At 42.3% G+C, this 27,375-nt stretch overlaps 2 protein-coding genes and 1 non-coding gene across 3 annotated transcripts in view; 2 read left to right on the top strand and 1 right to left on the bottom strand.

The window, feature by feature from the left end:
* The first annotated feature begins 1,292 nt into the window (after positions 1 to 1,292).
* On the top strand, positions 1,293 to 19,092 carry TPH1 (tryptophan hydroxylase 1). The gene is made up of 10 exons (XM_036323226.1): positions 1,293 to 1,409; positions 6,861 to 7,044; positions 9,243 to 9,343; positions 10,841 to 10,908; positions 11,040 to 11,236; positions 12,736 to 12,871; positions 13,507 to 13,633; positions 14,363 to 14,458; positions 15,410 to 15,543; positions 16,913 to 19,092. The coding sequence occupies exons 1-10, from the start codon at positions 1,293 to 1,295 to the stop codon at positions 17,085 to 17,087; spliced, it is 1,335 nt and encodes a 444-aa protein (XP_036179119.1). The 3' UTR covers positions 17,088 to 19,092.
* On the bottom strand, positions 18,718 to 18,849 carry LOC118665606. The gene has a single exon (XR_004970702.1). It is a non-coding gene; the product is annotated as a small nucleolar RNA SNORA76 (small nucleolar RNA).
* A 2,936-nt stretch (positions 19,093 to 22,028) lies between the features above and the next one.
* Positions 22,029 to 27,375, top strand: part of SERGEF (secretion regulating guanine nucleotide exchange factor) — a 200,408-nt gene continuing 195,061 nt past the window's right edge. The window contains 1 exon segment of the mRNA XM_036325582.1: positions 22,029 to 22,142. Within this exon segment, the coding sequence (XP_036181475.1) occupies positions 22,083 to 22,142 (60 nt within the window). The 5' untranslated portion in view covers positions 22,029 to 22,082.

Below are 27,375 nucleotides of genomic sequence, written 5' to 3'. Positions count from 1 at the left end.
TTTATTTAAGATCTAATTCAAACACACCTTCTTCAAGGAAACATCTCTGAACATGTACCAAAATAATCGATTCACTCCCACCACTATGCCATCTGTGCTCCCAGTTGCAATGCTTATCTTTCTGAACTGTCACCCTCTCTCTACCAGACGTTCAGTTCCCTGAGGGTAGAGACCATGTCTTTAAGAAATCTTTTTCCTTTTATTCACTTAATGACATCTATGCAGTGCCTATTCTGTGCAGGGACTGAGCTAGATGTTGGAGGTACCATGGTGAGTAACAGCGTTTGTGATCTTTGCCCCCATGGAGCTCACTGTCTAGTTGGAAAGGCACACAGAAACAAATACTCACTGAAACAGAGCTACCAATGCAATATGAAATTGGGCAATTAGGAAGAATTAATAATCAAATTAAGACTATTAAGAATAAATCCTAGCCCTAACCGGTTTGGCTCAGTGGATAGAGCGTCAGCCTGCGGACTGAAAGGTCCCAGGTTTGATTCCAGTCAAGGGCATGTACCTTGGTTGCAGGCACATCCCCAGTAGGAGGTGTGCAGAAGGCAGCTGATCGATGTTTCTCTCCCATCGTTGTTTCTAACTCTCTATCCCTCTTCCTTCCTCTCTGTAAAAAATCAATAAAATATATTTTTAAAAAAAGAATAAATTCTAAATATGCTGTTTCCATTTATTAACCCAAACCTTATTTCTCAAGTGTGTATTTCTCAGTTGAAATTGACCAGTCCAAAGTTATTGTGCCCTACTTCTGTCTCCCACAATAGCCTCATGGCCCCCAACACACACACACACACACACACACACACACACACACACACACACACAGTTGAATTTACAATCATATAGCTCTTGAAGGCCAATATTGATTGAAAAGGCATTAAGGGCCCATGGCCTAGGATTCCATAGGCCGAGAGGAAAGGAGATGCTAATATGGAACCAGAATTCTCTCAGCTAGCAGTTATCCTTCTAGTCTACGTGTGTCTACAGCTTTGGAGGCTCATAAATTTACAAAGTAAAGAAGGCCTTGTCCTTGTTCTGAAGGAGCTTGCTGCCTTATTACGGATTATGTCTGACAATGTTTTATCTTATTTTGGCCTCATTGTAGTGTTACAAAATATATAAGCATATCCATGTTTTACAGGTAAGGAAACTAAAGCTTGGTTAACTTATCAAATATTTTCACTGTTTCAAAAGTTATCAAATATTGTCTACATTGCACTTTTTTAGACCTTTTCCTGTATTTTCATACTTTATTTTTAGAGAACTATACCAAATTCATCATGATTGAAGACAATAAGGAAAACAAAGACCATTCTTCAGAGAAAGGAAGAGCAACTCTCATTTTTTCCTTAAAGAATGAAATTGGAGGACTTATACAAGCACTGAAAATCTTCCAGGTAAGCACTCTCCATATCTTACATAAAACTCTCTAAAACGAGTCTCTAAAATTATACTTAAAATGCAGAATATTAGTAAATTCTTCAGAGTTGGACTACAGAAATTTCTTTTTTTTTTTAATATATTTTTTATTGATTAAGATATTACATATGTGTCCTTGTCCCCACGTTACCCTCTACCCCCCACCCCCCCACCCCCGCTCATGCCCTCACCCCCCCGTTGTCCATGTCCATTGGTTAGGCCTATATGCTTGCATATAAGTCCTTTGGTTGATCTTTCCCCCTTACCCCCACCCTCCCCTACCTTCCCTCCAAGTCCCGACAGTCCAATCAATGCCTCTCCGTCTCTGGATCAGTCCTTGTTCATCAGCTTATGTTGTTCATTATATTCCACAAATGAGTGAGATCCTGTGGTAATTTATCCGCTCTCAAGTTCCATCCATGCTGTGGCAAATGGTAAGAGTTCCTTTTTCTTCTTCCTCTTCTTAAAGAATACCTTTCAGCATTTCATATAATGCTGGTTTGGTGGTGATGAACTCCTTTAGCTTTTTCTTATCCGTGAAGCTCTTTATCTGACCTTCTATTCTGAATGATAGCTTTGCTGGATAAAGTAATCTTGGTTGCAGGTTCTTGCTATTCATCACTTTGAATATTTCTTGCCAGTCTCTTCTGGCCTGCATGGTTTCTGTTGAGAAATCAGCTGACAGTCGTATGGGTACTCCCTTGTAGGTAACTGACTGTCTTTCTCTTGCTGCTTTTAAGATTCTCTCTTTATCTTTTGCTCTTGGCATTTTAATTATGATGTGTCTTGGTGTGGTCCTCCTTGGATTCCTTTTGTTTGGGGTTCTCTGCGCTTCCTGGACTTGTAAGTCCATTTCTTTCACCAGGTAGGGGAAGTTTTCTGTCATTATTTCTTCAAAAAGGTTTTCAATATCTTGCCCTCTCTCTCCTTCTGGTACCCCTATAATTCTGATGTTGGTACGCTTGAAGTTGTCCCAGAGGTTCCTTACACTATCTTCATATTTTTGGAATCTCTTTTCTTTTTTCTTTTTCGGTTGGGTATTTTTTGTTTCTTTGTATTTCAAATCTTTGACTTGATTCTTGGGATCCTCTTGTCTGCTGCTGGATCTCTGTAAATTATTCTTTATTTCAGTCAGTGTATGCTTAATTTCTAGTTGGTCCTTTTTCATGTCCTCCATGGTCTCCCTATACTTATTGAGGGATTCATTAAATTTATCGGCGGTTTCCATAAAATTCTTGAAAAACCTTATAACCGTGGCCTTAAACTCTATATCCAATCGTTTGCTTTCCTCCATTTCTGCCATTTGTGACCTGTTTCTTTGTCTCCGCATTTTGGCAGCTTCCCTGTGTTGATAGAGTGGCCCTGTGCGCCAGGTGTCCTGTAGGGCCCAGTAGCTCAGCCTCCCCAGTTACCTGGGGTGGACACTCTTGGTGCACTCTTGGTGCCTTGGTTGTTGTAGGATCACTGGGAGGAATTGACCTCCAGGCCAATTGGCTGTGAGAATCAGCTGTGTCTAAAGTGGGAGAACTTCTGTGCTGAAGACACCCTTCTGGGGCAAGACTTGCTTCAGTGGGGCTTTGGTGCTCACTGAGTCTGCTCCCTGAGTGCGTCCCTTATGGATCTGAGGAGTTGCAGTCTGGATGGACCCCCTCTGACCACTGGGTACAGTGGCTCCTGGATCTAAGGAGGTGCTAATTCAGCCTCTGCCTGAGGCCACACAGCAGGAGCCACGAAGAGGCTCAGCTGTGAAGCAATGCAAGCCGCTGCGGGGCCTTGGGCCTTCTCTTGGAAGTTCAGGGTCTGCCTGGTTCGGCTGCAGTTAGGTACATTCACATGCAAAAGCCTCTGCGGCAGCCTGGGTGGGGCGGGGTCTCAGGGAGTCAGAGGGCGGAGAAAGCGGCCATGGCCGATTCTCCGCCCGGAGTCGCGCGTCTCAGTGTTCCGGTAACGGCTGCAAGCACCTCTGAGGGAAAGCCGCCCTCAAGTTCGCTCGCTGCCGGACAGACCAGCTTCTCCCCGTGTGAGACCTGGGTCCCCAGAGACTTCCCGGAACCGGAGTTCAGAGCCGTCGGGAGTTTGTGATTCAAAAAGACAGCCGCGTCCTCAGGCGCCACCCCCTTTCCTCGCGCGCGCGCCGCCGTACCTCTGCACTTCACCTCCGCAGCGCCTCTGGCTCTCAGCGTGCTTTTCTTTCCTTCTAGTTGTGGAATTTACACTCAGCCAGCCTTCCTGTTGTTCTGGATGATGTTTGCTCAGTCCTTTGGGGTAATTTTCAATTGTTGTGTGAGGCAATAATTTCCCGGTGTTTACCTATGCCGCCATCTTAGTTGCTCTCCCAGAAATTTCTTAAGCACTTAAATTTCTAAACTATTGCTCAATTCTAACAAATGGGCAAGGGATAAAAACCATTTAAGAGGAGGTACAAATAGCTAATAAAAAAAGTGGGGGGAGAGCCCTAGCAGGTTTGGCTCAGTGGATAGAGCATCAAACTGCGAACTGAAGGGTCCCGGGCTCAATTCCGGTCAATGGCACATGCCCTGGTCGTGGGCTTGATCCCCAGTGTGGGGCATGCAGGAGGCAGCCAATCAATGATTCTCTTTCATCTTTGATGTTTCTATCTTTCCCTCTCCTTTCCTCTCTGAAATCAATAAAAATATATATTTTTTAAATGGGGGAAGAAAGATTTACTTCTAGATTTTGGAGAAGCACATTTTAATTTTAAAATATTAAAATTTTAATGATATTATTTAATGGTGTATTAATAATACAGTTAATGACATTTTTATATAGCAAAATAGCAAAGATTTTTACAGTTATACTGTTTCCTATTGTTAAAGCTTCAATGCATTTGGCCCTTAAATACACCTTTGGTGTGAGGGCAAATCAGTGTAATGTGTAGGGAAACAATCTGGTAATATTGTGAGCCTTGAATATTCACATTTTCTTTTCTACTTATTAATTTGTTTATTTTTGGATTTATTTTTATTGTTAACATTATTACATATGTCTTCATTCCTCTCCTTTCCCCACCTTTACCCAGGCCTAACTCCTCCCCCCCCCCCCATAATGTTCACATTTTTGACCCAGAAATTCCACTTCCATAAATCTATGTTAAGGAAATAGGGGTCAGTGAGGCAGACCATGAATATTTATTAAGTACTTACTATGTGCCAGGTGCCTGAAGGATGTGAGCCTGAATAAAGTAGACCCAGTGCCTGCCCTCACAATATGTATTCTCTTTGGGGTTAAGCTTGTAGGCTCTGGAGGTGGACCACCTGAGTTCAAATTCTTGCTTTGTCACTTATTAGCTGAGTGATCATGGGAAAATTTATTAGCCTCTCTGTGCTTCAGTCTTTACATCTATAAAATGAGAACCCTACCTACCTCATAGGATCATCGTGAGAATCAATAGAGTTAATATATGTAAATGCTTAGGATGGTTCAAAGTACTTTATTAGTAAATGTTAGCTATTTTAAACATATTTTTATTGATTTCAGAGAGGAAGGGAGAGGGAGAGAGATAGAAACATCAATGATGAGAGAGAATCTTTGATCGGCTGCCTCCTGAATGCCCCCTACTGGGGATCAAGCCTGGAACCTGGGCATGTGCCCTGACCAGGAATTGAATCATAACCTCCTGGTTCATAGTTTGACGCTCAGCCACTGAGCCATACCGGCCAGGCAAATGTTCGCTATTTTAAAAATGAAGTTTATATTCACATGATGTACTGTTATGTAGCCATTTGAAATAATATTTTAAAAAATTAAAAATGTAAGAGATAGACAAATAGTCTAGAAGAGTTTGAAAAGCATTGTTTAAAACCCAACATATTATATCCTCCGTCCCGCTCCCCAGAGGCAACTTCTTAATTGTTCTTTTTAAAAAATATACTTTTATTGATTTCAGAGAGTAAGGAAGAGACAGATGCATCAATGATGAGAGAGAATCATTTATTGGCTGCCTCCTGCACCCCCCACCCCCCCCCTCACTGGGGATCAAGCCCACAACCCGGGCATATGCCCTTGACTGGAATAGAATCTGGGATCCTTTAGTCTGTAGACAGACGCTCTAGCCACTGAGCAAACTGGCTAGGGCATTAATTGTTCTTTTCCTCTCTCTTCCACTCTCTCTAAAAATCAATGGAGAAATATCCCCGGGTGAGGATTTAAAACAAAACAAAACATAGTTTAGCTTTATGTTCATTCAAGTTATCATTCAGAAAGTATTTAAGAATATATTCTTATTGTAAAAAATCCATAAGAAATATATTCAATAAAACTCTTTACTCCTAATCATGCCAGTATATTTTGTAACTGGCTTTCTTCTGTTGATTCCATGATCAATTCCATGTTCCAGGATGAACCCTGCCTATTTTAGTTTTCCAACATCCCTTACACTCACTCTTTCCTTTTGGTTCATATTCCCTGGTAACTCTCATTTCATCTCTACCGTTGCTCGTATGGTTCTCCTGTTTGGAATCCTCCTTCTTCCCTCTGCCTTCCAAGTCTATCTGTTCTTTAAGACTCATGTTCATTTCTATCTGCTCATGGAAACTTCTACTCTCTATAACCCGTGAGGCTTTGTCCCTTTGCCGAACATTTCTTGCACCTGAACACTCACCACTTGTATTTTTTCTTAGTCTTTTGTGTGTTAGACAACGAGGCATAAATTCCTTGTGTGTCTTACCCTTCATTGTATGCTTCACAGCCCTTATCTGGCTACATAGGTTGTCACTAAGTTAATTTAGATTGAAGTGGTTACTATTGCAGATCAACTACTCCAACTTTCTCATATTTTAGATGAAAATCTGTTGGGTGCCTGGTTCTTACGTTTCATTATGTCACCAGTGCTTTCCCTCAGCTACCCAGATTGGCAAGAGAAGACCCCTTCTTCCCACGGTTTGCACATATGGCACCCTCAGCTCAGAGTGTCATGAAGAGACCAGAAGAAGCAATCTGGTTTAGCTGGTTACTAAGTTTGTAGCTTAAGAGATTTGAGGTATTAAATACTCTGTGTTCAAGCTGTTCATCTAATTTTATTGGATGCAATTTTGCAAAGGAAACTTTTCTAAAGGTCTAACATTAGCATCACTGTTTGAAACTGGCCTTATTGGTGAAAATTTTCAAAAGCTTCTTTTTATATAAGAGACTTGGTATTTCCCTTTGAAGGATAATCCATTCTGGCAATCCAAGCACTTCTGATGAGTATTATTAGTTTCGGGAGGATGTGACGAATTTCTCAAACTTTTTTGAATAGTACCTAATATTTAGGGGGAATTATTTTGTGATTGCCATCACTAAAAACAGCCTTTTCTCCCTTTGGCTATTGTGGCAAGTGTGACTTGGTTTCTAGCGGTAATGAAAGCAATCTGCTCCAAGACCGTCACCATTTGAGGTCCTACCTAAGCTTCACCTTCTGCTTTCCCCAGGAGAAGCGTGTGAACCTGTTGCACATCGAGTCCCGAAAATCCAAGAGAAGAAACTCGGAATTTGAGATTTTTGTTGACTGTGATATCAACAGAGAACAATTGAGTGATATTTTTCATCTGTTGAAGTCTAATACTAATGTTCTCTGTGTGAATCCACCTGATAATTTTGCCATGAAGGAGGATGGTACGTTTGAAAAGTGAAAATACTGCTCTGAAGATTAAGTACATAATATGTGTCCTATCTTTTTTTAAAATGTGTGATTTTTATTTATTTATTCACTTAAAATGTTTTATTTTTCAATTACAGTTGACAGTCAATATTATTTTGCATTACTTTCAAGTATATAGCATAGTGGTTAGACAATCATATACTTGATAAAGTGTCCCTCCCCACCCCCGATATTTACAGTATCCTCCTGGCATCATACATAGTTATTACAATACTAGAGGCCTGTTGCACGAAATTCATGCAAGAGTAGGCCTTCGCAGCCACGGCTGCCTCGATCCCACAGCTGCAGCCCTGGCTTCGTCAGGAAGGTCGTCTGGAAGGTTGTCCAGAAGGACGTCTGGATGGCTGTTCAGTCTATTTGCATATTACCCTTTTATTATTATAGATTATTAACTGTATTCCCTATGCTGTACCTTATGTCCTCATGACTATTTTGTAACTACCACTTTGTACTTCTTAATCCCTTCACTTTTTTCAGTCCGTCTCTGTCCAATCCTATATTTATCTTAAAGAATGAATGTAAAAACAAAACACTGTCTCTTTAAATTGCTTATAGTCTGGTAGCGAAGGGAACAAAATAGAATTGCTCAAAATTCTAAATAAAAATGATAAGACAACATTTTATCAAGTATGAGAGAAGTGAAAAAGGAAACCTTAAATATATGATAGAATTCGGGATAGTTAGAAATCTGTTAAGTTGTCTCAGTTTCCAAATCATCTTGAGTTCACAGACCTCCAATTCTGTATTCGTATGGTGGTGTAAATTACCAAAACGCTGAAATACTTTCATTTTGGCTGTCAGGTAGCTGCTTCCCTGAGTCCTTTGAGTGCTTCCCACCTGTTGCTCCAGATGCTCCCCTAGGACTCCCCTGCCTGCCACGGAGACAGGGTGACACCTGGCAGAGCAGGAGCCTAGCCCTCTGCTTGTGTCTCTTTTGAGGGATGTGATTGGTGCCCCTGTTGTATTTATTGTTAAAGCTCTTGACTATCACGTCTGGGTATGTTAGAAAGAGCATTCAACTGAAGGAAGAAGGATCCAGTTCTAGTCCTCTCTCCTCTCTCAGAGAGGGATGAGTTCCCTTGGTAACTTACTTTACCTTTCTGGACTTTGATGACCTTTTCTATAAAATTATGAGTTTTATAGAGGCTAACTGGTTCAGGTGATATTAAGGGAGTACCAATTTGTGTCCAATATTTCTATTAAGAAACGAGGATACAAAAATAGATAGTCCCTACCCTAGAGTGTTCCCATTTTTTCCTGTAAGACAGACATGTTACAGATACATTATACTAAAACATAAAGAAAGCTTCTAGAGAATTAGAAACAGTGTGCCACGGGAACCCAGATGACAGAGGATTAGCTCCACCTCCAGGGTCAGGGACCGCTCCTTTGATTTGGACAGAGGAGGATAGTCTCAGGAGAACAGGAGGATCGGGTGGAGCAGGAAGTGGGAGGGGGTTAGGTGTTTCAGGCAGAAGAACAGCATAAGCAAAACTCAGAAATTCTGGGGGATGGTGAGAGTTTCAATGTGGCAAAGGCATAAATGACCTCTAAGATCCTTTTCATCAACAAAAATAAACATTCACATTTCTTATTAAATTTACCCCTTGTTCTGCCTTTTTTTTTTTTTAAAAAAATATGTATTTTATTGATTTTTTACAGGGAGGAAGGGAGAGGGATAGAGAGTTAGAAACATCGATGGGAGAGAAACATCAATCAACTGCCTCCTGCACACCTCCTACTGGGGATGTGCCCACAACCAAGGTACATGCCCTTGACTGGAATTGAACCGGGGACCCTCTAGTCCACAGGCCAATGCTCTATCCACCGAGCCAAACCAGTCAGGGCAAGATTCTGCCTTTTTATGGTGGTCAAATATGTAGCTTAAAAAATGTTGTTTGTTGTTGTTGAACTTTTGGTCTATCAGCAAAGTATAGCATTTTTTCAACATTTAGGAAATCAAGCCTTATAAATTTTAAGCTAAAATAATTTGAATACTTATTAAAAATAGAGAAGTTTACTTGTACAAATTTTGCCTCAATGTACAAGCAAAAATTACAAATCTTATCTAAATGTGTGACTTTCTTAATTTCTTCTTCCTTAGTGCCTTCAGATGGTCTCTTTAGGTGTTGGTGGTGTTTATATTTTGCAGGTATAGAAATGGTTCCTTGGTTTCCAAAGAAGATTTCTGACCTGGACCACTGTGCCAACAGAGTTCTGATGTATGGATCTGAACTGGATGCAGACCATCCTGTAAGTATTTTTAATAAATAAAAAAAATTTCATGACAATAATTTAAAGCAAACTAAAACTCAAGAGCAACATTTTCATTTTTGGAGAAAGCGCTTATTCTAGATTAAACAGCATCTTGTTTCAATTGGGATTTCAGGGAGTTTAGTAGAGCCCCCTGTTGGTGGAATTGAGACCAACTGCCTGAAGAGCATCCGACTTGTTGGCTCCAAAGCCTCTGTTCAATGCCTGACATTCCCAGTATTAAGAGCTATTCAAAGAGTTATTCCAAAATAAAGACACGAGCTGCAGTCAGTTTTTATTAAAATGGGCATGGGTTATCGGAAAGTGGAGCAAAGACAGGATGGAAAAACGTATCACCCACGCTGCCCAGCATAATTGGATTATTAGGCAGTTGATGAAATAGGACATTATTTCCTTGGGAAATTACAAGGGGGTACAGTACAGGCACGAGTTGGAGAATTAATAAACCAGAGTGTTAGGATTGCGTATGGAACTCTAAGATCCTGGGAGGGGAGGGAGAGACTGCAGTTGTGAAGTCTCGTAGACCAGGGCTTTAATCTAGCTTCTACACTTGTTAGCTCTGTGACTGTGCCTGCGTACTGCCTTAGCCCCCAGTCAGTCCATCCATTTATTCTATAGTATCTTATTGAATAACTATTGGAATTTATAAATGTCATAACTGCCAGGTGGTTTACAGTCCAGTTGAAAAGATAAAGCACACATACAAATAAACATATATGAGATTGAAATGTGGAAAGTGTGCTAAGTAGCATGAACAAATGTGAAAAGTGTGCTAAATAGCTTTAAGATATACACAAGACAGCAAACATCTCTAGCTAAAGAGATCAGTTGTGTGATTAAGAAAAAATATCTTATCCTTGGGATAAAGCCTGTATTTAATTAAATGGTGCTTTTATTTTTCAAACTATTTTATTTTTGTAGTCACTATGGTATTTTTGTATCTTTGTATCTATAGTATCTTTTTTTTTTTCAATCCTCATGGGAGGATGTGTGTTTTTTTTTTCATTGATGAGAGAGAGAGAGAGAGATTGAGGGAGGAAGGGAGAGGGAAAGGGGGAAAAAAGGCAGAGGGCAAAAGGGAGGGGGAGAAACATGAATGAGAGAGAGAAGCATCCACCCATTGCCTCCTGTATGCACCCAGACTGTGATTGGACCCCCAACCTGCGTGTTCACCCTGACCAGGAATGGAACTCGAGACCCTTAGGTGCATGGATAGGCATTCTAACCCCTGAGCCACATCAGCCAGGGCTGTATCTGTAGTATCTTTCACCTTTGTAGCCACTATGGTATAAAGCTGTCATGTAGCATTGACTTTAAAATAAAAATAATCATAAAATTCTAAATAATGCTTGCTCAAAATAACCATTATGTAACTCTTTAATATAATAGCTCAGATAATAATGAAAATGTTTCCCAAATATCATTTGTCAAGTTTATTTTAGTATGAATATTTAAAACCTTTTCTTTAATTACCAGGGCTTCAAAGACCATGTCTACCGTAAAAGGCGGAAGTATTTTGCAGACTTGGCTATGAACTATAAACAGTAAGTGTATTACAAGAATAACTTATCCAACTTTAAAATGATAAAATCAATGAAGAGAGTAAATTAAGCTCATTTAGTAAATAGAGAATAAGTGCTACTGTTTATTGAATGCTAATTCTTTATCTCGCTAGTGGCAACCCCATTCCTAGAGTTGAATTCACTGAGGAGGAGATTAAGACCTGGGGAACTGTGTTCCGAGAGCTCAACAAGCTTTACCCAACCCACGCCTGCAGAGAGTATCTCCAAAATTTACCTTTGCTTTCTAAGTATTGTGGATATCGGGAAGATAATATCCCACAGTTGGAAGATGTTTCAAACTTTTTAAAAGGTAATAAGCTAATTAAATTTTTTCTTAAGGGGAATGTTGAATTCTGTGTGGGTAATGAGAGAATTTTTAAAAAATGTTTTTATTGATTTTAAAGAGTGGAAGGGAGAGGGAGGGAGAGAGAGAAACATCAGTGATGAGAGGAAATCATCCATCAGCTGCCTCTTGCACGCCCCCTACTGGGGATCAAGCACACAATCTTGGACTTGTGCCCTGACCAGAAATCAAACCGTGACCTCCTGGTTCATGGGCCAATGCTCAACCACTGAGCTGCACCGGCCGGGCATGAGAAAAAAAAATTTTTTTTAAATGTATTTTATTAATTTCTCACAGAGAGTAAGGGAGAGGGATACAGAGTTAGACACATCAATGAGAGAGAAACATCGATCAGCTGCCTCCTGCACACTCCCCACCTGGATGTGCCTGCAACCAAGGTACATGCCCTTGGCTGGAATCGAACCTGGAACCCTTGAGTCCACAGGCTGATGCTCTATCCACTGAGCCAAACCAGCTAGGGGAGAAAATTTTTAATAGAGGAATAATGTTCAGTGATATGGGAGATGAGAAGTTTCCTGTACTCTGTCCTGGAGTATTGGATCCTGCATGGGGCACCACATTTGAGGAGGCACAATCAGAACAGAGTGTCAGTGTAGAAGAGGGACAATGTAGAAGAGAGTGCACAGAATCTTAAGGGGATTGGAAATGGTAGTTCCCCAGGCACACTAGCCACATTTCAAGTGCTCAGTAGTCACATATGGCCAGTGGCTACCCTACTGGGTAGCCTAGATGGAGAACATTTCCATCCTTGTGTTAAGTTCAATGGGACCGTGAAGTCTGCCTGTCAGAGTGGGGGAATCCAAGTACAAAGCAACTGGTTGTAGCTGGAATACCAGAGTGTGAGGGTTTGAGATGACGGCCAAATCGGAGCTTGTAGAGGTCCCTGAGGCATGGCTGCCTCCGGGCAGGCACTTTTGCAGTGGATATGCAGTCTTGGCTGTTGGGGAATGGGAGACCACAATCCAGTATTGATCAAATAAAGAGCCTACTTTATAAGAGGCAGTACTGGCGAAAAAATGGCATAGATTCTGAAATGGTTCTGATCTAAATTAATAGATTCTGTCTAGGGGATATTCTAAACTCTTTAGGGAGCCAACAGGTGTAGAGTAAGGAGACCTGGGTTCTCTTCCTACCTTTACCATCCACTGTGTGGCCTTGGGCACATTACTGAGTTGCGGAACCCCAGTTTTATAGTTGTTACAACGAGGAGAATGAACTTTAACTCATGCTGAAAACCTGAAAGGAGGTGATATGTAGCAAGTGTAATTCATTGTCTGGCCATGGTAAGTGCTTAGTAATGATTATTTCCCCTAGTCCACGTAGGATACATTTTAGTTTTCTGTCCTCTCTCAGTGTAACTTGGTGCCACTGGCCGAGTTGTAGTGCGGCAGTATGTGGCATATGCTGGTGAAGACTGTCTCTGTGTTTTCCCCCTTGCTTTGCAGAGCGCACAGGTTTTTCCATCCGTCCTGTGGCTGGTTATTTATCATCAAGGGATTTCTTATCAGGTTTAGCCTTTCGAGTTTTCCACTGCACACAGTATGTGAGACACAGTTCAGATCCTCTGTATACCCCAGAGCCGTAAGTACTTCTCCATCATTCAGTCATCAGATAGCTGCTTGTAATATTGATATCTACCTCATGAGACTGTTGTGAAGATGAAATACATTAGCACATGTGAAATAGAATAGTTCCTGGCACATAATACATGATCTATGCTTTATATATGTTATCCATTGTTGTTGTTGTTTGACAACCTATTAGGTGACAGGTGCTGTTTTTAGCATAGAGGATGTACGAATGTCTAAATACGGAAAAAAATCAGGCAAAAATTCCTGCCTCATAGAGCTTCTATTTGTGTGTGTGTGTGTGTGTGTGTGTGTGTGTGTGTGTGTGTTATTGCTATTTTGAAAAGGGTGGCCAGTGAAGGCCTTTTAGGGAAGGTAACATTTGAGCAGAGAACTGATTTGGGGTAGAAGAGTATGTGGAGTCTGTGGTTATCTGTATGTACTTACATATGTGGGTTTGCAAGTGGCCAAGGTTTTGAAGCAAAACTGTTTTTTTTATTTGATTAGTGTCCTTTGGGATCCTTTTCCAAAGTAATACCTTTTGATCAATTTGAATAAAAGTAAGATCGGATTTTAATTTCATTGAATGATTGATGAATGCATTTATGGTAAGCATCACAGTTTGACAGACTTGTACCTCTTTTTCAGAGATACCTGCCATGAACTTTTAGGTCATGTCCCCCTCTTGGCTGAACCTAGTTTTGCACAATTCTCCCAAGAAATTGGCCTGGCATCCCTTGGAGCTTCAGAGGAGGCTGTTCAAAAACTGGCAACGGTATAAAACTGGAAATGACTGTAGAGATCAGTAATTCTTGACTGGGGTGGGATATGGGTATTTGCATAGTTTAAAAGTGCATATTCAACATGACCATCAGAAAATGTGTCTTGGCCCATCTTTAATTTAATTTAAATAACATTAAAGGAGGATGTAAAATTTTAAGGTCTATCAAAAGACATGAGCTTAAAAAAAGACAGAGAAACATTAGAGCACAATAATGTTAATAGTTTCTATATCTTCTTTTTCCAGTAACAATGATAGGTTCCAAAAAATGATGCTAAAAACATTTTTGAGTACTAGGTACAAGACATCATGCTGCAAATACAAATATGAGGAAGGTCTGGTTCCTGCCTTCCTGGAACTTATCACTGCATAACATGTTATTTATGTTACCATAAAATGGTTTATTATATTTTAAAATTAATTAGGAAACATTTACATATTTTCTCAGTTTTAAATTTTAATATGCTAAGTATAGGTAGCTATAACCCATATAAACAACAATTCTTTGGCATCCTCGGTAATGTTGAAGAGTCTATAGGATCTTGGGAACAAAAGTTTGAGAAGTGTTGGTTTAGAATGAGGCCAGATTGTAGAAATACTTGTAAGCTAGTCTGGGGGTTTTGAACTTTATCCCAGGATACTTTGGGACAGTGACAAAGAGTCATAATTTGTTTTAAATTTAGTCATTCAGGATGTGAAAGTAATATTTCTGTCCTTTTGCAGTGCTACTTTTTCACTGTGGAGTTTGGTCTGTGTAAACAAGATGGGCAGCTAAGAGTTTTTGGTGCTGGCTTACTGTCTTCTATCAGTGAACTCAAAGTAAGAGTTGTAAATCTTTGCACATCACCATATTCACTTAATGTCACTTATATGACCTGAAATAGTTCATGGATTTGAACAAGAGCTTAGTATGGAAATTACTTAGGGTGACAGTAAACATTATTTAAGGGATACTTTTTTCTATTTCCCAAATATTCTGGTGTGTGTGTGTGTGTGTGTAACTTTAAAATTAAAAAAAAGTATTTTAAAGCTTTTGCTTACGAAGTCTTGATGTTTCCTCACCATTTTATGTGCTAGAAAGGACTTCTGTAATTTTTAGGGAGTTCTTTGAAATTTGTTATTTAGTAAATAAAGGAATAAATTTAGGCTATTGAAAAATGAATTTGTATGGTACAAATCCAAGGCAGTGTCTTGCTCTCAAGGAGCCTGCCACCTGGTGGTGGGTACAAGTCAGGCATAGGAATAACTAGTGCAGGTAGAAAGTAGGTAACGTAATGCAGAAATAAATAAATATTCTTGGGTGTCTCCCTCATGGAGAAGAGTGTTAGAACAACGGAGATGATCTAGAGCAGCGGTTCTCAACCTGTGGGTCGAGACCCCTTTGGTGGTTGAACGACCCTTTCACAGGGGTCGCCTAAGACCATCCTGCATATCAGATATTTACATTACGATTCATAACAGTAGCAACATTACAGTTATGAAGTAGCAACGAAAATAATTTTATGGTTGCGTCACAACATGAGGAACTGTATTTAAAGGGCCAGAAGGTTGAGAACCACTGAGAGGCATTTATAGAGAATGGCAAGCCATTTGTTTTGCTGGATAATATTGTGGGTTAAATAGGGCTGTAGGAAATTAGTGTGAAATTGTAGGTTGGGACCATTGCATTAGTAATACATCCAGAGGTGTGCTGATTCTGGCAGTTGTGTGTAGAATGTGATATATGAAAACAGATAGTATTCTTTGATTCACTAACTCTTTGTCTTCCAGCATGCACTTTCTGGACATGCCAAAGTGAAGCCCTTTGACCCCAAGATTACCTGTCAACAGGAATGTCTCATCACAACTTTTCAGGATGTCTACTTCGTATCTGAAAGCTTTGAAGATGCAAAGGAGAAGATGAGGTAGAGTATATCTTCCTCATGCCTTCATTTCCCCTGCAACACATAGGTCCATTAGTAACCAATCAGAAGTCAGCAACTGGATAATTAGAAGCCTACTAGGAGCCTTCTGCTTATAAACACTTCCCTTTTGCAACAAATATTTAGAGTATGTCCTTTACAATGATAATTGTAAATTATGAGTCAGATACATCAAGAAATTGGTTTCTTCCCATTTCTTCCAATCAGAGAGTTTATAATTTAGTAGGGGAAAAACTATACACAAATTATATATAAGGACAAAGAAAAGCCTTAGAGGTCATATGTATGAAACATTGTTCTGCCTTTTATTCAGGAGCAATTCATTACAGCTCGGGGAAGAGAGAAAGCTAATGGCATTTTAGAAAATACCTGAAGAATAGACAGGATTTAGATATGTCAAGTTTTAGGCTACGGGGCAGCATTATAAAAAAGGCAAAAAGGTAGAAAAACATCAAAGCTATGCTTTAACTATTAACCAGCTAAGTGTGTTGTTAAAAAAAAAAAAAAAAGGAAGAAAGAAAAGATGATATTGCCGGCAGAGAAACTGCTTAGATTCTTGCAATGCTTCAAGTGGAAATAAATGCCTGAACTAAGATAGAGGTTGTAGGGAAGGAAAGGACTGTAGAGGCAGAAACAGCAAAACAATTTGGTGGAAGGGGTCATGAAATCATATTGTGACAATGGAGACAGATAGAGGTTGAAGACATGCTCCTTGTCTTTTAGGGATTTCCTTATAGTTGGGGATTGAAGCCATGTACAGAGGGCTTCCTCTAACACAGGTGGCACCTTTGCACAACTAGAAGAGGGGTGCCCTCTGGGTAGACCAGGTGGATTGCAAACTGGACTTCATCTTCCACTCGTGTATAATTGTTCTGAGCTGTACAAGTATCCCTAGGGATCTGAGCATGATTGTTCCTGGGAGTGCCAAACAAGAGGTTCAAATTTTGGCTTGATAAAGAAAGCAGAGCTTTCACGTTGGAAGAAAGGGTAGAATTTAGTATAATTGAGTGGACTTACTATGTGGCCAGTGTTATTGTTTACAGATAAAGCTACTGTCGATGGTCTCCTTACACTGGTTAAGAGATGTGTAAAGTAATACATTGTTAGTGAAGCCATCCACAGGATCTTTCCCTAGTAACGCAGGGTAGCTGTGTCCCTGATGACTTAAGGTTTTCTCCGTGGGTGGGATTAAGGGTGCCTCTGCACAGGCAGCGTACGGAAGTAGGTCAGATTGGTTGCATGAATGTCTAGATTTGTCTTTTGCCTAGTGTGTGAAATAGGTTTGCTGTTATTTAGTTTTCACTGTTTCTCCCCTAGAAATTAATTGCCTTTTATTTGTGTTCTTAAATAGAGAATTTACTGAAACAATTAAGCGCCCATTTGGAGTGAAGTATAATCCGTATACACAAAGTATTCAGATCTTGAAAGACACCAAGAGCCTAACCAGCGTCATGAATGAGCTGCAGCATGATCTCGGTGTTGTCAGTGACGCCCTAGCTAAGGTCAGCCGGCCGCCGAGCATCTGACAGTTGCCTGTCCTAATCCTGAGGGCCCATCTGAGCATCAGTTCACAAGCCTGGGGGCCAACTCGTGCTTTTCTTAAAGACTTGGTCATGGAGGGATAGCAGCCAAACAATATTTTCTACTCCCATTCCTTAATGGCCCATTAGTCTTTGAAAATTTGTGCCTGGATATGCTAGCCACCACCTGTTTTTGTTTTTGGTGACAGTTTTAGTGAAATATTATTCACATATCATACAATCCATGAATACCTGTTGTTGTTTTTATAGAGAAGTTGTTTGACCCAATAGATATATCTAGTCCCAGCCTTCTATTTTTCCCAATCCTTCTTGAGTAAAATGACTCTCATGAGCATTTAAAATACCTTCATAGGATTGTCAACAATAAAAAACAATACCTTTATAGGTATTATGGAGCTGGTCCATGTAGTTACCTAAATCCTCTCATTTCTAAGCTATCTTATGTATCACTGAATTTGTGCCAAGCTCAATCACATTCAAACCCCTGATTTTAATAGGAGACCAGCTGCTAGCATGCACAACAGTTTAGAGGGCTTTGCACATGAAGCATACCCAATAAAGAGCAAGCTGTCTAGCTTCAAGGGTACATTCTTATAGGGATAGGAGTAGCTAAGTCTGGAAAGGTCAACTGGGGTATAATCTTAAGACCAGACTAAGAATTTGGGGCATTTATTTTGTAGGCACTAGGGAGCCCCTTCCCAAATGACAATTCTCTTTAAAACTTTCTTTTCAATGGCATTGCATGACACTGGTTTTATTTTAGATGATCTGTCCTACTCATGGGGCCAAGGGAACTTGGTGGGGGTGCTACTTGCAAGGCCCGTACTCAGACATGTAGCCCCAGTATGGTGATGGATTGTCCTTGGGTTAGCAGAAGACAGAGTTGGGAAAGGTAATTCATATTTTTACATTGCTTATAAATTTTAATAGCTGCTATTAAATATATTTTTGATATTAAATTGATCTAGGCTAATCTAAAATCATTTAAAATATTCATTAGCTAGTTTATAGTTAGTTGTTTCATTGCAAGGACATCTATTATAAGCAAACCATGATAGAGGGCAAATAACAGCAAACTATGCATAGTGTATCTATTTTTTAAAGTGTTTTTATTGATTTAGGGAAAGAGGAAGAGAGAGGGAGAGAAACATTGATGTGAGAGAGAAACTTCAATCAGCTTCCTGCACACTCCTTATTGGGGTTCAAGCCCACAACCTGGGCATGTTCCCAGACTGGGAATAGAACCGGTGACCTGTTGGTACATGGAACTATGCTCAACCAACCTGCGGGGGCTGTATCTGGTTATTTTCATACCACTTTGATTATGGTGAAGAATCATAGTTATTGAATTGTAAAATGATAGTATTTAAAATCACTCTACGACTAAAGCACACAAATAAATATTTAAAGGCACAACCATTATAATTCACAACTTCATAATAATGGAAATATTTAAGGATAGATTTCAATTCTTCTAACCTCTGGATTTGTGATATTTGGTAAATCAGGAATCCTGAGGGTCTTAGAGTTTTCATGCACTTAAATATATATCTTGAAAGCATCTAGGAAGAGAATTGAACCAAAAGTTTTGTTCATGATTCTTTTGTTTCCTCTGCCCTGTTGCTCTTGCTTGAAGGGCCGCCGGTGGGGAGCAGTTGGCCCCAGTTATGCGCAAGCAAGTGCTCTGGCGCTGAAGCCTGAACCCGGCGCCATGCGCAGGCGCAATGGTGGGTCATGATTCTTAAGCAGTGGGTTGTTACTCAGACATTATGATATGCATTTTCCTGACTTTTTGAAGAAAGCTCCAAAAGCTGGTCCTTAGAATGCCTACATTTCTTGATCTGCCTACGCTGTCATTTGGAATTGTACAGTAGTAATGCTCCACCAAAATATACAGAATTAGAGTTAACTTTTAATTTGGCTTCCAAATGGAAAAAAGAAAAAATCCTGGAACTTTTTAAAGACATATAATAGAGTGCATATATTTAATTTCTAGGAAATATATAAAGATACTGAGGTCTATTTCAGTGTAGTCTTTGTTTTACTACGTAATATACATTTCTGATTTGCAAGTTTGTTATTCAACTGGATAATAAATGGATACAAAATTCATGTTCTCAGCAAGCATTTATTTTTTGGTCAAACATGTTAACTCATTTAAATATATTAGCAATTGTATTAGTTTAAGAAATCTATCACATCCTTATATATTTTTTAAAAGTCCATGAATAGCCTATATAATAAAGCCCAGTGACCATAATGGCAGAACGACCAGAATGACCGCTCGACCAGTCACTATGAGGTGCACTGACCACTTCTTGGTCCTTTTCACTGTCCAGCAGGCTCCCATCGCCCAGTGGCGAGTGGGGACCGGGGGTGGGTGGCCGAGGTTGCGGGTGGGGCCAGGCCAAGGCCCCCATTCTGCCGGTTGCACCACACACAGAGGGCGACCTGTGGCGGGGGTGGGGTCAGCGAGGGGGCAGGACCGGCTGACCTCTCGGTCCCACCCCCGGCTGTCAGGCTCCCATCACCCGATGGTGAACGGGCTGTGCCTTGCTTCTTTATTTTCTTGCTCCTCCTTCCCCACTCTAGGATGCCTCTGGCTCCTGCAGGGTTTGGGAATGGTGGTGAAAAGGAGAGGTAAGGAGTAGAATTTTTTTTTTTGTCTGATACTGTTGTGAGTTGGCATCAGTGCTTTGTATACTTGGTAAGTATTTAGTGCTGACCCATTCTCTGTGGGAGTTTTGGAAGCCCTTACCACCTCATTTCTTGGAATCTCTTGATGTGGGTAAATGTACCTCTCTGTCTGGGCTGCTGAACTCTTTTCCCTGAGCCTCTAAGAATCTAGTGGTCAGCTTTCTTGGAGTGTCACTCCAGCCCTCCAGAATCCCCTGGGATGGGGTCTAAGACTATTGTTCATGCATGGAAAACACTCACATGGCAGATACTGAGACATTCTTTGTCATGAAAAATTGGACATGAAAGACCTCTCCAAAGCATCAATGTCTCTTTGCTCAACTATCAGATCAGTTGTCTGAACATCCACCTTGAATTTCTCAGCACAAATTGCACAGTAGCCTGTTTTGGGTGCCAGTCCGGAGGGATACAGACCAAGCTCTCTAAGTAGCCCTGCTGAGGCCTGCCTTTCTCTAGACGTGAGATGAGTGTGGGCTCAGAGCACATTGACAACTATTGCCACATATTCTACCAGAATTCCTTCTCATCCTCTCCAACTCTTTCATAGACTGGAGGTCATGCACTGGTTTCTAGACACCTCCTTCACAAGTTATGCATTGGTGGTCTTGTACCTCACTTTATAATGTGGGAGTAATTAGCAATTATTGACTTGAGGGTTCATCCAAAATGGAGACAAGAAAGGGGTCCTATTTTTACATCCTATTACACATGCTTGAAAGGAATTGTCAGAACAAAAAAGGCCAATCATATAAAACAATCAGCAAACATGGTATAGTTTTTGCACATCAAGTTCCCGCGAGAACAAAGAGCTGCTTTGCCTCTCTATAAAATATTTTTAAAAAATACTTAAAGGGTGAGCACACAATAGAGTATACAGATGTTATATTATAAAGTTGTACACCTAAAATATATGTTATTATCCAAAGTTACCCCAGTAAATTTAAGAAAAAAAATATTTTAAACTGCAAGAATAACTTGCAGTTTAAAATATTAATCGGTTGCCTCCTGTACACCCCCTACTGGGGATCAAGCCCGCAACCCAGGCCTGTGCCCCTGACCAGAATTGAACCAGGACCCTTCAGTACACAGGCCAACGCTCTCTCTATCCACTGAGCCAAACTGGCTAGGGCATAACTTGCAGTTTAAGTCTTTGTGCACAGCTCTGATTATTTTCTTGTGATAAATTATCAGATGTGGAATTACTGGGTAAATATCTATCTTCATATTCCTAATATGCATTGCCAGATTTCCTTCAGGAAATTTGTGCTTATTTAGCTTCCACCAAAAGTGTATGAGGATGTCTGATAAAAGCCATTTTATGTGAAAATCTTTGTTGGACGAAAATTACCCCGTATTGATGATCAGAATCAGGGCAGGACCATACTCAGAGCACTGAGAGTCAGAAGGCTGCCCCAGCAGGAGTCCCCAAACCAGGCTCCTCATTGTAAGTTCCCGATACCTACCAGGCACTGAGGTCGACACCAGCCCAGCGATATAAGACACTACCCTCATCTACCCTACCTTATATTTTGCAAATGCGCCCCAGAGCAGGCCCAACGAGTTCCGCTTAAGACCCTGAGGCAGGACTCTTCCCACCGCTTCCCAGGCTCACTTCCTTCCCCATCAAATGTATACCATGTTTGTCCCTCTGGGCTGTCGTGGGACTCCAAAGGGATAAAATGTGAAGGAGTGTGGTGCAATCTACAGAATTATTACTAAAAATAAAGGCAAAGGCTTGGCTGGTTTTGCTCAGTGGGTAGAGCGTCGGGGTCCGCCTGTGGACTGAAGGGTCCCAGGTTCCATTCCGGTCAAGGGCACATGCCCGGGCTGTGGTCTCCATCCCCAGTAGGGGGCGTGCAGGAGGCAGCCGATCAATGATTCCCATCATTGGCGTTTCTCTCCCCTCCTCTCTGAAATCAATAAAAAAGAAAATATATTTTATATATATGTTATATATATATATGTAAAGGCAAAGAGAGACCCTTTAAAACTGGAGGCCGAGGGCGGAGACTCTCAGAGCGCGCGGCCCGGCCACTGGGAGGCAGCTTGGGAGGCTGTTGTTAGGCTCTCGCCCGCTCCTGATTCCCCGCGGCAAGGTGCAGCCCGCCGGCCCCGCCCCCGCCCCCGCCCCCAGCTCCGGCCCCGCCCCCGCCCCCGCACAGGCCCCGCCCCGCCCCCTCACAGGCCCCGCCCCTCTGCCCCGCTCCGGCCCCGCCCCCAGCTCCGGCCCCGCCCCGCCCCCCGCGCCGGCCCCGCCCGGAAGCGTCGGTGGAGCGGCCCCGCATGGAGCTCGAGCCCCCCTCCTCAGATGCTACCTCTGCGCCCGCCGCCCTCTTCGCCTGGGTGCGTGACTCCGCCCCCGCGCCGGGGCGGCTGGGACTGAGGGGCGCGTGGAGGTGGGGAGCTCCCAGCCTCCGCGTGGGCGGTCCGGGGCTGGGCGGTGGAGATTCGAGCCCGGCGCTGCCTCGGTTGGAGGATCCTGGGCCGGGGGCGGAGGAGGAGAGGGCGGAGGGAAGGGTCTTCGCGGCGTGGCTGAGGGGGCCTGCTGGCCGGTGGGGGGGTCGGGCCGGAGGGGCTGCGGCTCAGTGGGAAGGACCTGGCCCCGGGGCAGAGCGTCTGGTTCTACCTGAGCTCCGGGACAGACGGTGTGGATGGCCCCGAAGAGAGAGGATCGCCCGTCTCGGACCCTGTGGGTCACCGGGGCCCCGCACCCTGCCTGGCCCGGAGGACAGGGCCGTTCCCCAGCCCCGCCCCAGCCTGGCGGGAGCCTCCTTCCCAGCGCGGCCTGTGGAGTGTGGCGGCGCACAAAGGCAGAGACCCTGCACCATCGCTGCCGTTCTGCTGTGGCCGGCGCCTGCCCGTGTCGGGGGCGCGGGGTGTGCGCGGTACTGGTTTGACTGGCGCCCGGAGAGGCAGGGTCCCGTTTATGTCCTGGCTGGGGGAGAGGCGTGCGTGGCAGGTCCTCCGCCGGATGCCCGGGAGCCAGCAGAAGCGGTGTCTTAGTTCCTCATAACGTGTATCCCGGTGTTAATGCCGTGTGTCATCTGTGGATGTCAGTCTCCTTGGCTAGAACGTCAGCATCAGCACGGTGGGTGCTGAGCCTGTCTTGTTCACGGTGCCTGGCACGTGGCAAGGGGCGCAGTAAATATCTGTTGACTAATACCTGTTGTATGTGACCTCTGGGCTGGTCTTTTGGGGAAAAACACGAGTGAAAGACTTAACGCTTGGGGTGGGGTGTGGGTGTGGGTGTGGGTGGGGAGATACCTATATTGCTGTGAAAACCAGTATATGTTCGCTAATTTAAAAACGGTGATTATCAGTACAAGGAACACTTGTTGAATGTCAGCTGCAGACTCGCAGAAAGGGGAGTGTGGTGTGGCCTGAGCAGTCTGGCGGTTGTCTGAGTATCTTTGAGGTGATACTTGACCTGGTGGTGGAGTTGGGATTTGAATGTGTGCCTGGGGTGGGTGGTGTCTCTGGCTTTTCCCAGGCCAGAGACGGGGGTCTGTGTGGACAGAGGAAAATCTGACAGAAAAAGCCTTTCCGCTGTGGCCTTGTCTGTGCGGAAACAAAAAGGCTGTTGCACCTAACCCACCGCTGTGCTTGGAGACCTGATGGGGTGTTCTTCCAGCTGCGTTATCTGTGTATTAGTTTGCTAAGGCTGCCATAACAAAATGCCACGGATTGGGGGGCTGAAACCATGGACATTTATTTTCTCACCGTTCTGGAGATCAGAAGTCTAAGATCAAGGTGTGAACAGGTTTATGTTCTTGTGAGGCCTGTCTCTTGCTTAGCGATGGCAGCCTTCTTGCTGTGTCCTCAGAGGGATTTTTCTCTGTGCAAGAGCATCCCACTGTTTCTTCTTATAAGAACACCAGTCATACGTACTGGTGTCGGGCCACATGGTTATGACCTCATTTAACCTTCATTGTCTTTGAAAAGCCCTGTCTCCAAGTCTAGTTCCATTCTGAGCTCCTGGCGGTTAGGGCTTCAACAAATGAATTTTAGGGGAACACAAGTTAGTCTCTTATTATTTCTTTTCTTAGCCATCCCAGGGACTGTTTACCTCCTTGGAGTTGTGTGTGTGTGTGTGTGTGTGGTGTGTGTTGCCGGGAGGCAAATAGAGCTGTAATAGGTTGTATTAAAATTTCATTTTGCTTTGCTTTATCATGGATTTAGGGCCTCCTGTTGCATTACAAAAATTTGGTATCGTAATTTGAATTCCATAATGCCAGTGTCTGACTTTCTGTTCAGCAGCCTGTAACCTGGGTCATGGGACAGCCACGAGAACTCAGGGCTAATGGAGAAATCCTGTGCATACACCCTCCACGTCACCCTGTGCAAGCATTTGATCTTTCCTAGGTAGGGACTCATAGGGTCTTATATTCATTCACTATAAAATATATGCACACCTTTTCTGGGCCGGCATAGATTCAGATGCAGGGGAAATAGCAGTGAGCAAAATAAAGTTCCTATCTTCATGGAGTTTACTTTTTAGGTGGTAGACAGTAAACACATAAACATATATAATGTTATGTCAGGCAGTGCTGTGAAGAAAAAGAAAGCAAGAAAAAGTGATGGGGATACTATGTTAGATAGGGTCATACAGTCAGCCTCTTGCCAGGTAAGCTCTGAGCGGGTTCATTATACTTATTTATTTTTATATATGTATATATATATTAATTAGAGGCCTGGTGCACGAACTTTGTGCACTGGAGGGGGGGGCGGGGTGGGTCCCCTCAGCCCGGCCTGTGCCCTCTCGCAGTTCGGGACCCCTCAACTCCTTACTGCCCACCTGCTTGCTGCTCCTTACCACTCGGCTCACTGCTCCTTAGGGCTGCCGCTGCCTTGGAGGCGGGAGAGGCTCCTGCCACTGCCGTTGCACTTGTCAGCTGTGAGCCCAGCTTCTGGCTGAGTGGTGCTCCCCCTGTGGGAGCACACTGACCACCAGGGGACAGTGCGCATCATGGCAACCGGTCTTTCCGCCCTTTGGTCAATTTGCATATTAGGCTTTTATTATATAGGATATATATATATATATATATTTATTTATTTATTTATTTATTTTTTCTTTATTAGAGACAAAGTTGCCTACCCAGTTATGTGACTATGGGAAATTTCTTTCTTTTCTTTTTTTTTTTTGATGTCTTAAACAATCTTTTTTTTTTTTTTTTTTTTTTTAATTTATTGCTTAAAGTATTACAAAGGGTATTACATATGTGTCCATTTTATCCCCCCGCCCTAGACAGTCCCCTAGCCTCCCCTATCCCCCAATGTCTTATGTCCACTGGTTATGCTTATATGCATGCATACAAGTCCGTTAGTTGATCTCTTACCCCCCTACCTCCTGCCCCCCAACCCTCCCCGGCCTTCCCGCTGCAGTTTGACAATCTGTTTGAGGCAGCTCTGCCTCTGTATCTATTATTGTTCAAAAGTTTATAATGGTCTCTATTATCCATGAATGAGTGAGATCATGTGGTATTTTTCCTTCATTGACTGTCTTATTTCACTTAGCATAATGTTCTCCAGTTCCATCCATGACGTTGCAAATGGTAAGAGTTCCTTCCTTTTTAGAGCAGCATAGTATTCCATCGTGTAGATGTACCACAGTTTTCTAATCCATTCATCTACTGATGGGCACTTAGGCTGTTTCCAGATCTTAGCTATGGTGAATTGTGCTGCTATGAACATAGGGGTGCATATATCCTTTCTGATTGGTGTTTCTGGTTTCTTGGGATATATTCCTAGAAGTGGGATCACAGGGTCAAATGGGAGTTCCATTTTCAGTTTTTTAAGGAAACTCCATACTGTCTTCCATAGTGGCTGCACCAGTCTGCATTCCCACCAGCAGTGCACAAGTGTTCCTTTTTCTCCACATCCTCTCCAGCACTTGTCGTTTGTTGATTTGTTGATGATAGCCAGTCTGACAGGTGTGAGATGGTACCTCATTGTTGTTTTGATTTGCATCTCTCGGATGATTAGTGACTTTGAGCATGTTTTCATATGTCTCTTGGCTTTCTGAATGTCCTCTTTTGAAAGGTGTCTATTTAGGTCCTTTGCCCATTTTTTGATTGGATTGTTTATCTTCCTTTTGTTAAGTTGTATGAGTTCTGACTATGGGAAATTTCTTAACCTCTCTGAGCCTTAGTTTTTTCATCTGTACAATGAGAACGACAATGCCCATCTCCTCTGTTGTGAGAGTTAAAGGTGATTGCCCAGCACAGGGAAAAGCACTCAGTAATCGGTAGCTAATATTGCCCCTGATGGCCTCTGGGACCTGTGTCCCTGCCATGGCTTGCTTTTCCAGCATGGAGTCCTTGCACCCCAGGATGACATGGGGCAGGAGTTTGTTTTTAGGTATGTATGTATTTTTTGTAGTTTTATTTTTTTAAAATAGATTTTTACTGATTTCAGAGAGGAAGGGAGAGGGAGAGAGATAGAAACATCAATGATGAGAGAACCATCAATGGGCTGCCTCCTGCGTACCCCCTACTGGGGATCTTGCCCGCAACCCCGGCATGTGCCCTTGACCAGAATCGAACCCGGTACTCTCCAGTCTGCAGGCCGACATTCTATCCACTGAGCCAAACCAGCTTGTTGTTTTAAATCACTTTTGCTCATTCAGGCATTTTGAAAACAAACACATTTTAAAGATTTTATTACTCATCTCTAGGAAATACTAGCCAGAAGCAGATACCTGGAGAAATTATAAGGATTCCTGAAATCTTAATTAGATTCTCTCAGCAGGTCCACAATCCATTCTCTTCAATTTCGAAAACAAAAAGCTCTGAACACCCCAAACTGACCTGACATAGGCTGTTTATAGTCTCTGTCTACTTAATCTGAGTATGTGTACCATTTACTGCAGAAATAATACTGTTGTTTAAGGGGTGCTGCTCCTGTACCTTGCAGAAGTGTATATGATGTATGTATTACTTTTCTACAGTCCGTAAAATTCTGATCTGAAATGTATCTGGACCTTTACTGTATAATAATGATAGACATATTGTCCCCTTACAGGGATCTCACCATGTGAATCTCAGAGTCACAAAGCATAGTACTAGGAAAGGCCCTTAGAGATCATTGCCACCCTCTTTCACATACTAGGTGTACCAGTTAATAATGTGGATTTTTTTCAATAGATGGAGTCACACATGTGTTGATATATATGTGATTTGATATATATGCTATTTTGTTGTATTGACAGCAAGCTTCAAAATTTCATATGTCAAATTTTCTGAAGGTGTTAACATCATACATATTTTTACGCTTAAAAATGTCGAATTCCGTGCCAAAAACATTTGCAGGAAGTTTTAATTCATTATTTTGAAGAAAAGTGCTGCTGAATACTTCGGGAAGCTTGTGATGAACATGCTCCATCTCAAGATACTTGTGAACGCTGGTTTAAACGCTTTAAAAGTGATGATTTCGATGTGAAAGACAAAGAATATCCAGGTCAACCGAAAAAGTTTGAAGACCAACAGTTACAAGCATTATTGGATGAAGATGCATGTCAAACTCAAAAACAACTTGCAAAAAGAGTAAACGTTGCTCAGCAAACAATTTCCGATCATTT

Source organism: Myotis myotis, unplaced genomic scaffold (assembly GCF_014108235.1).
Source record: "Myotis myotis isolate mMyoMyo1 unplaced genomic scaffold, mMyoMyo1.p scaffold_m19_p_10, whole genome shotgun sequence".
Classification (NCBI taxonomy): Eukaryota; Metazoa; Chordata; class Mammalia; order Chiroptera; family Vespertilionidae; genus Myotis; species Myotis myotis.
Note: the sequence above shows the minus strand (reverse complement) of the source record. Positions and strands in the feature narration are given on the sequence as shown.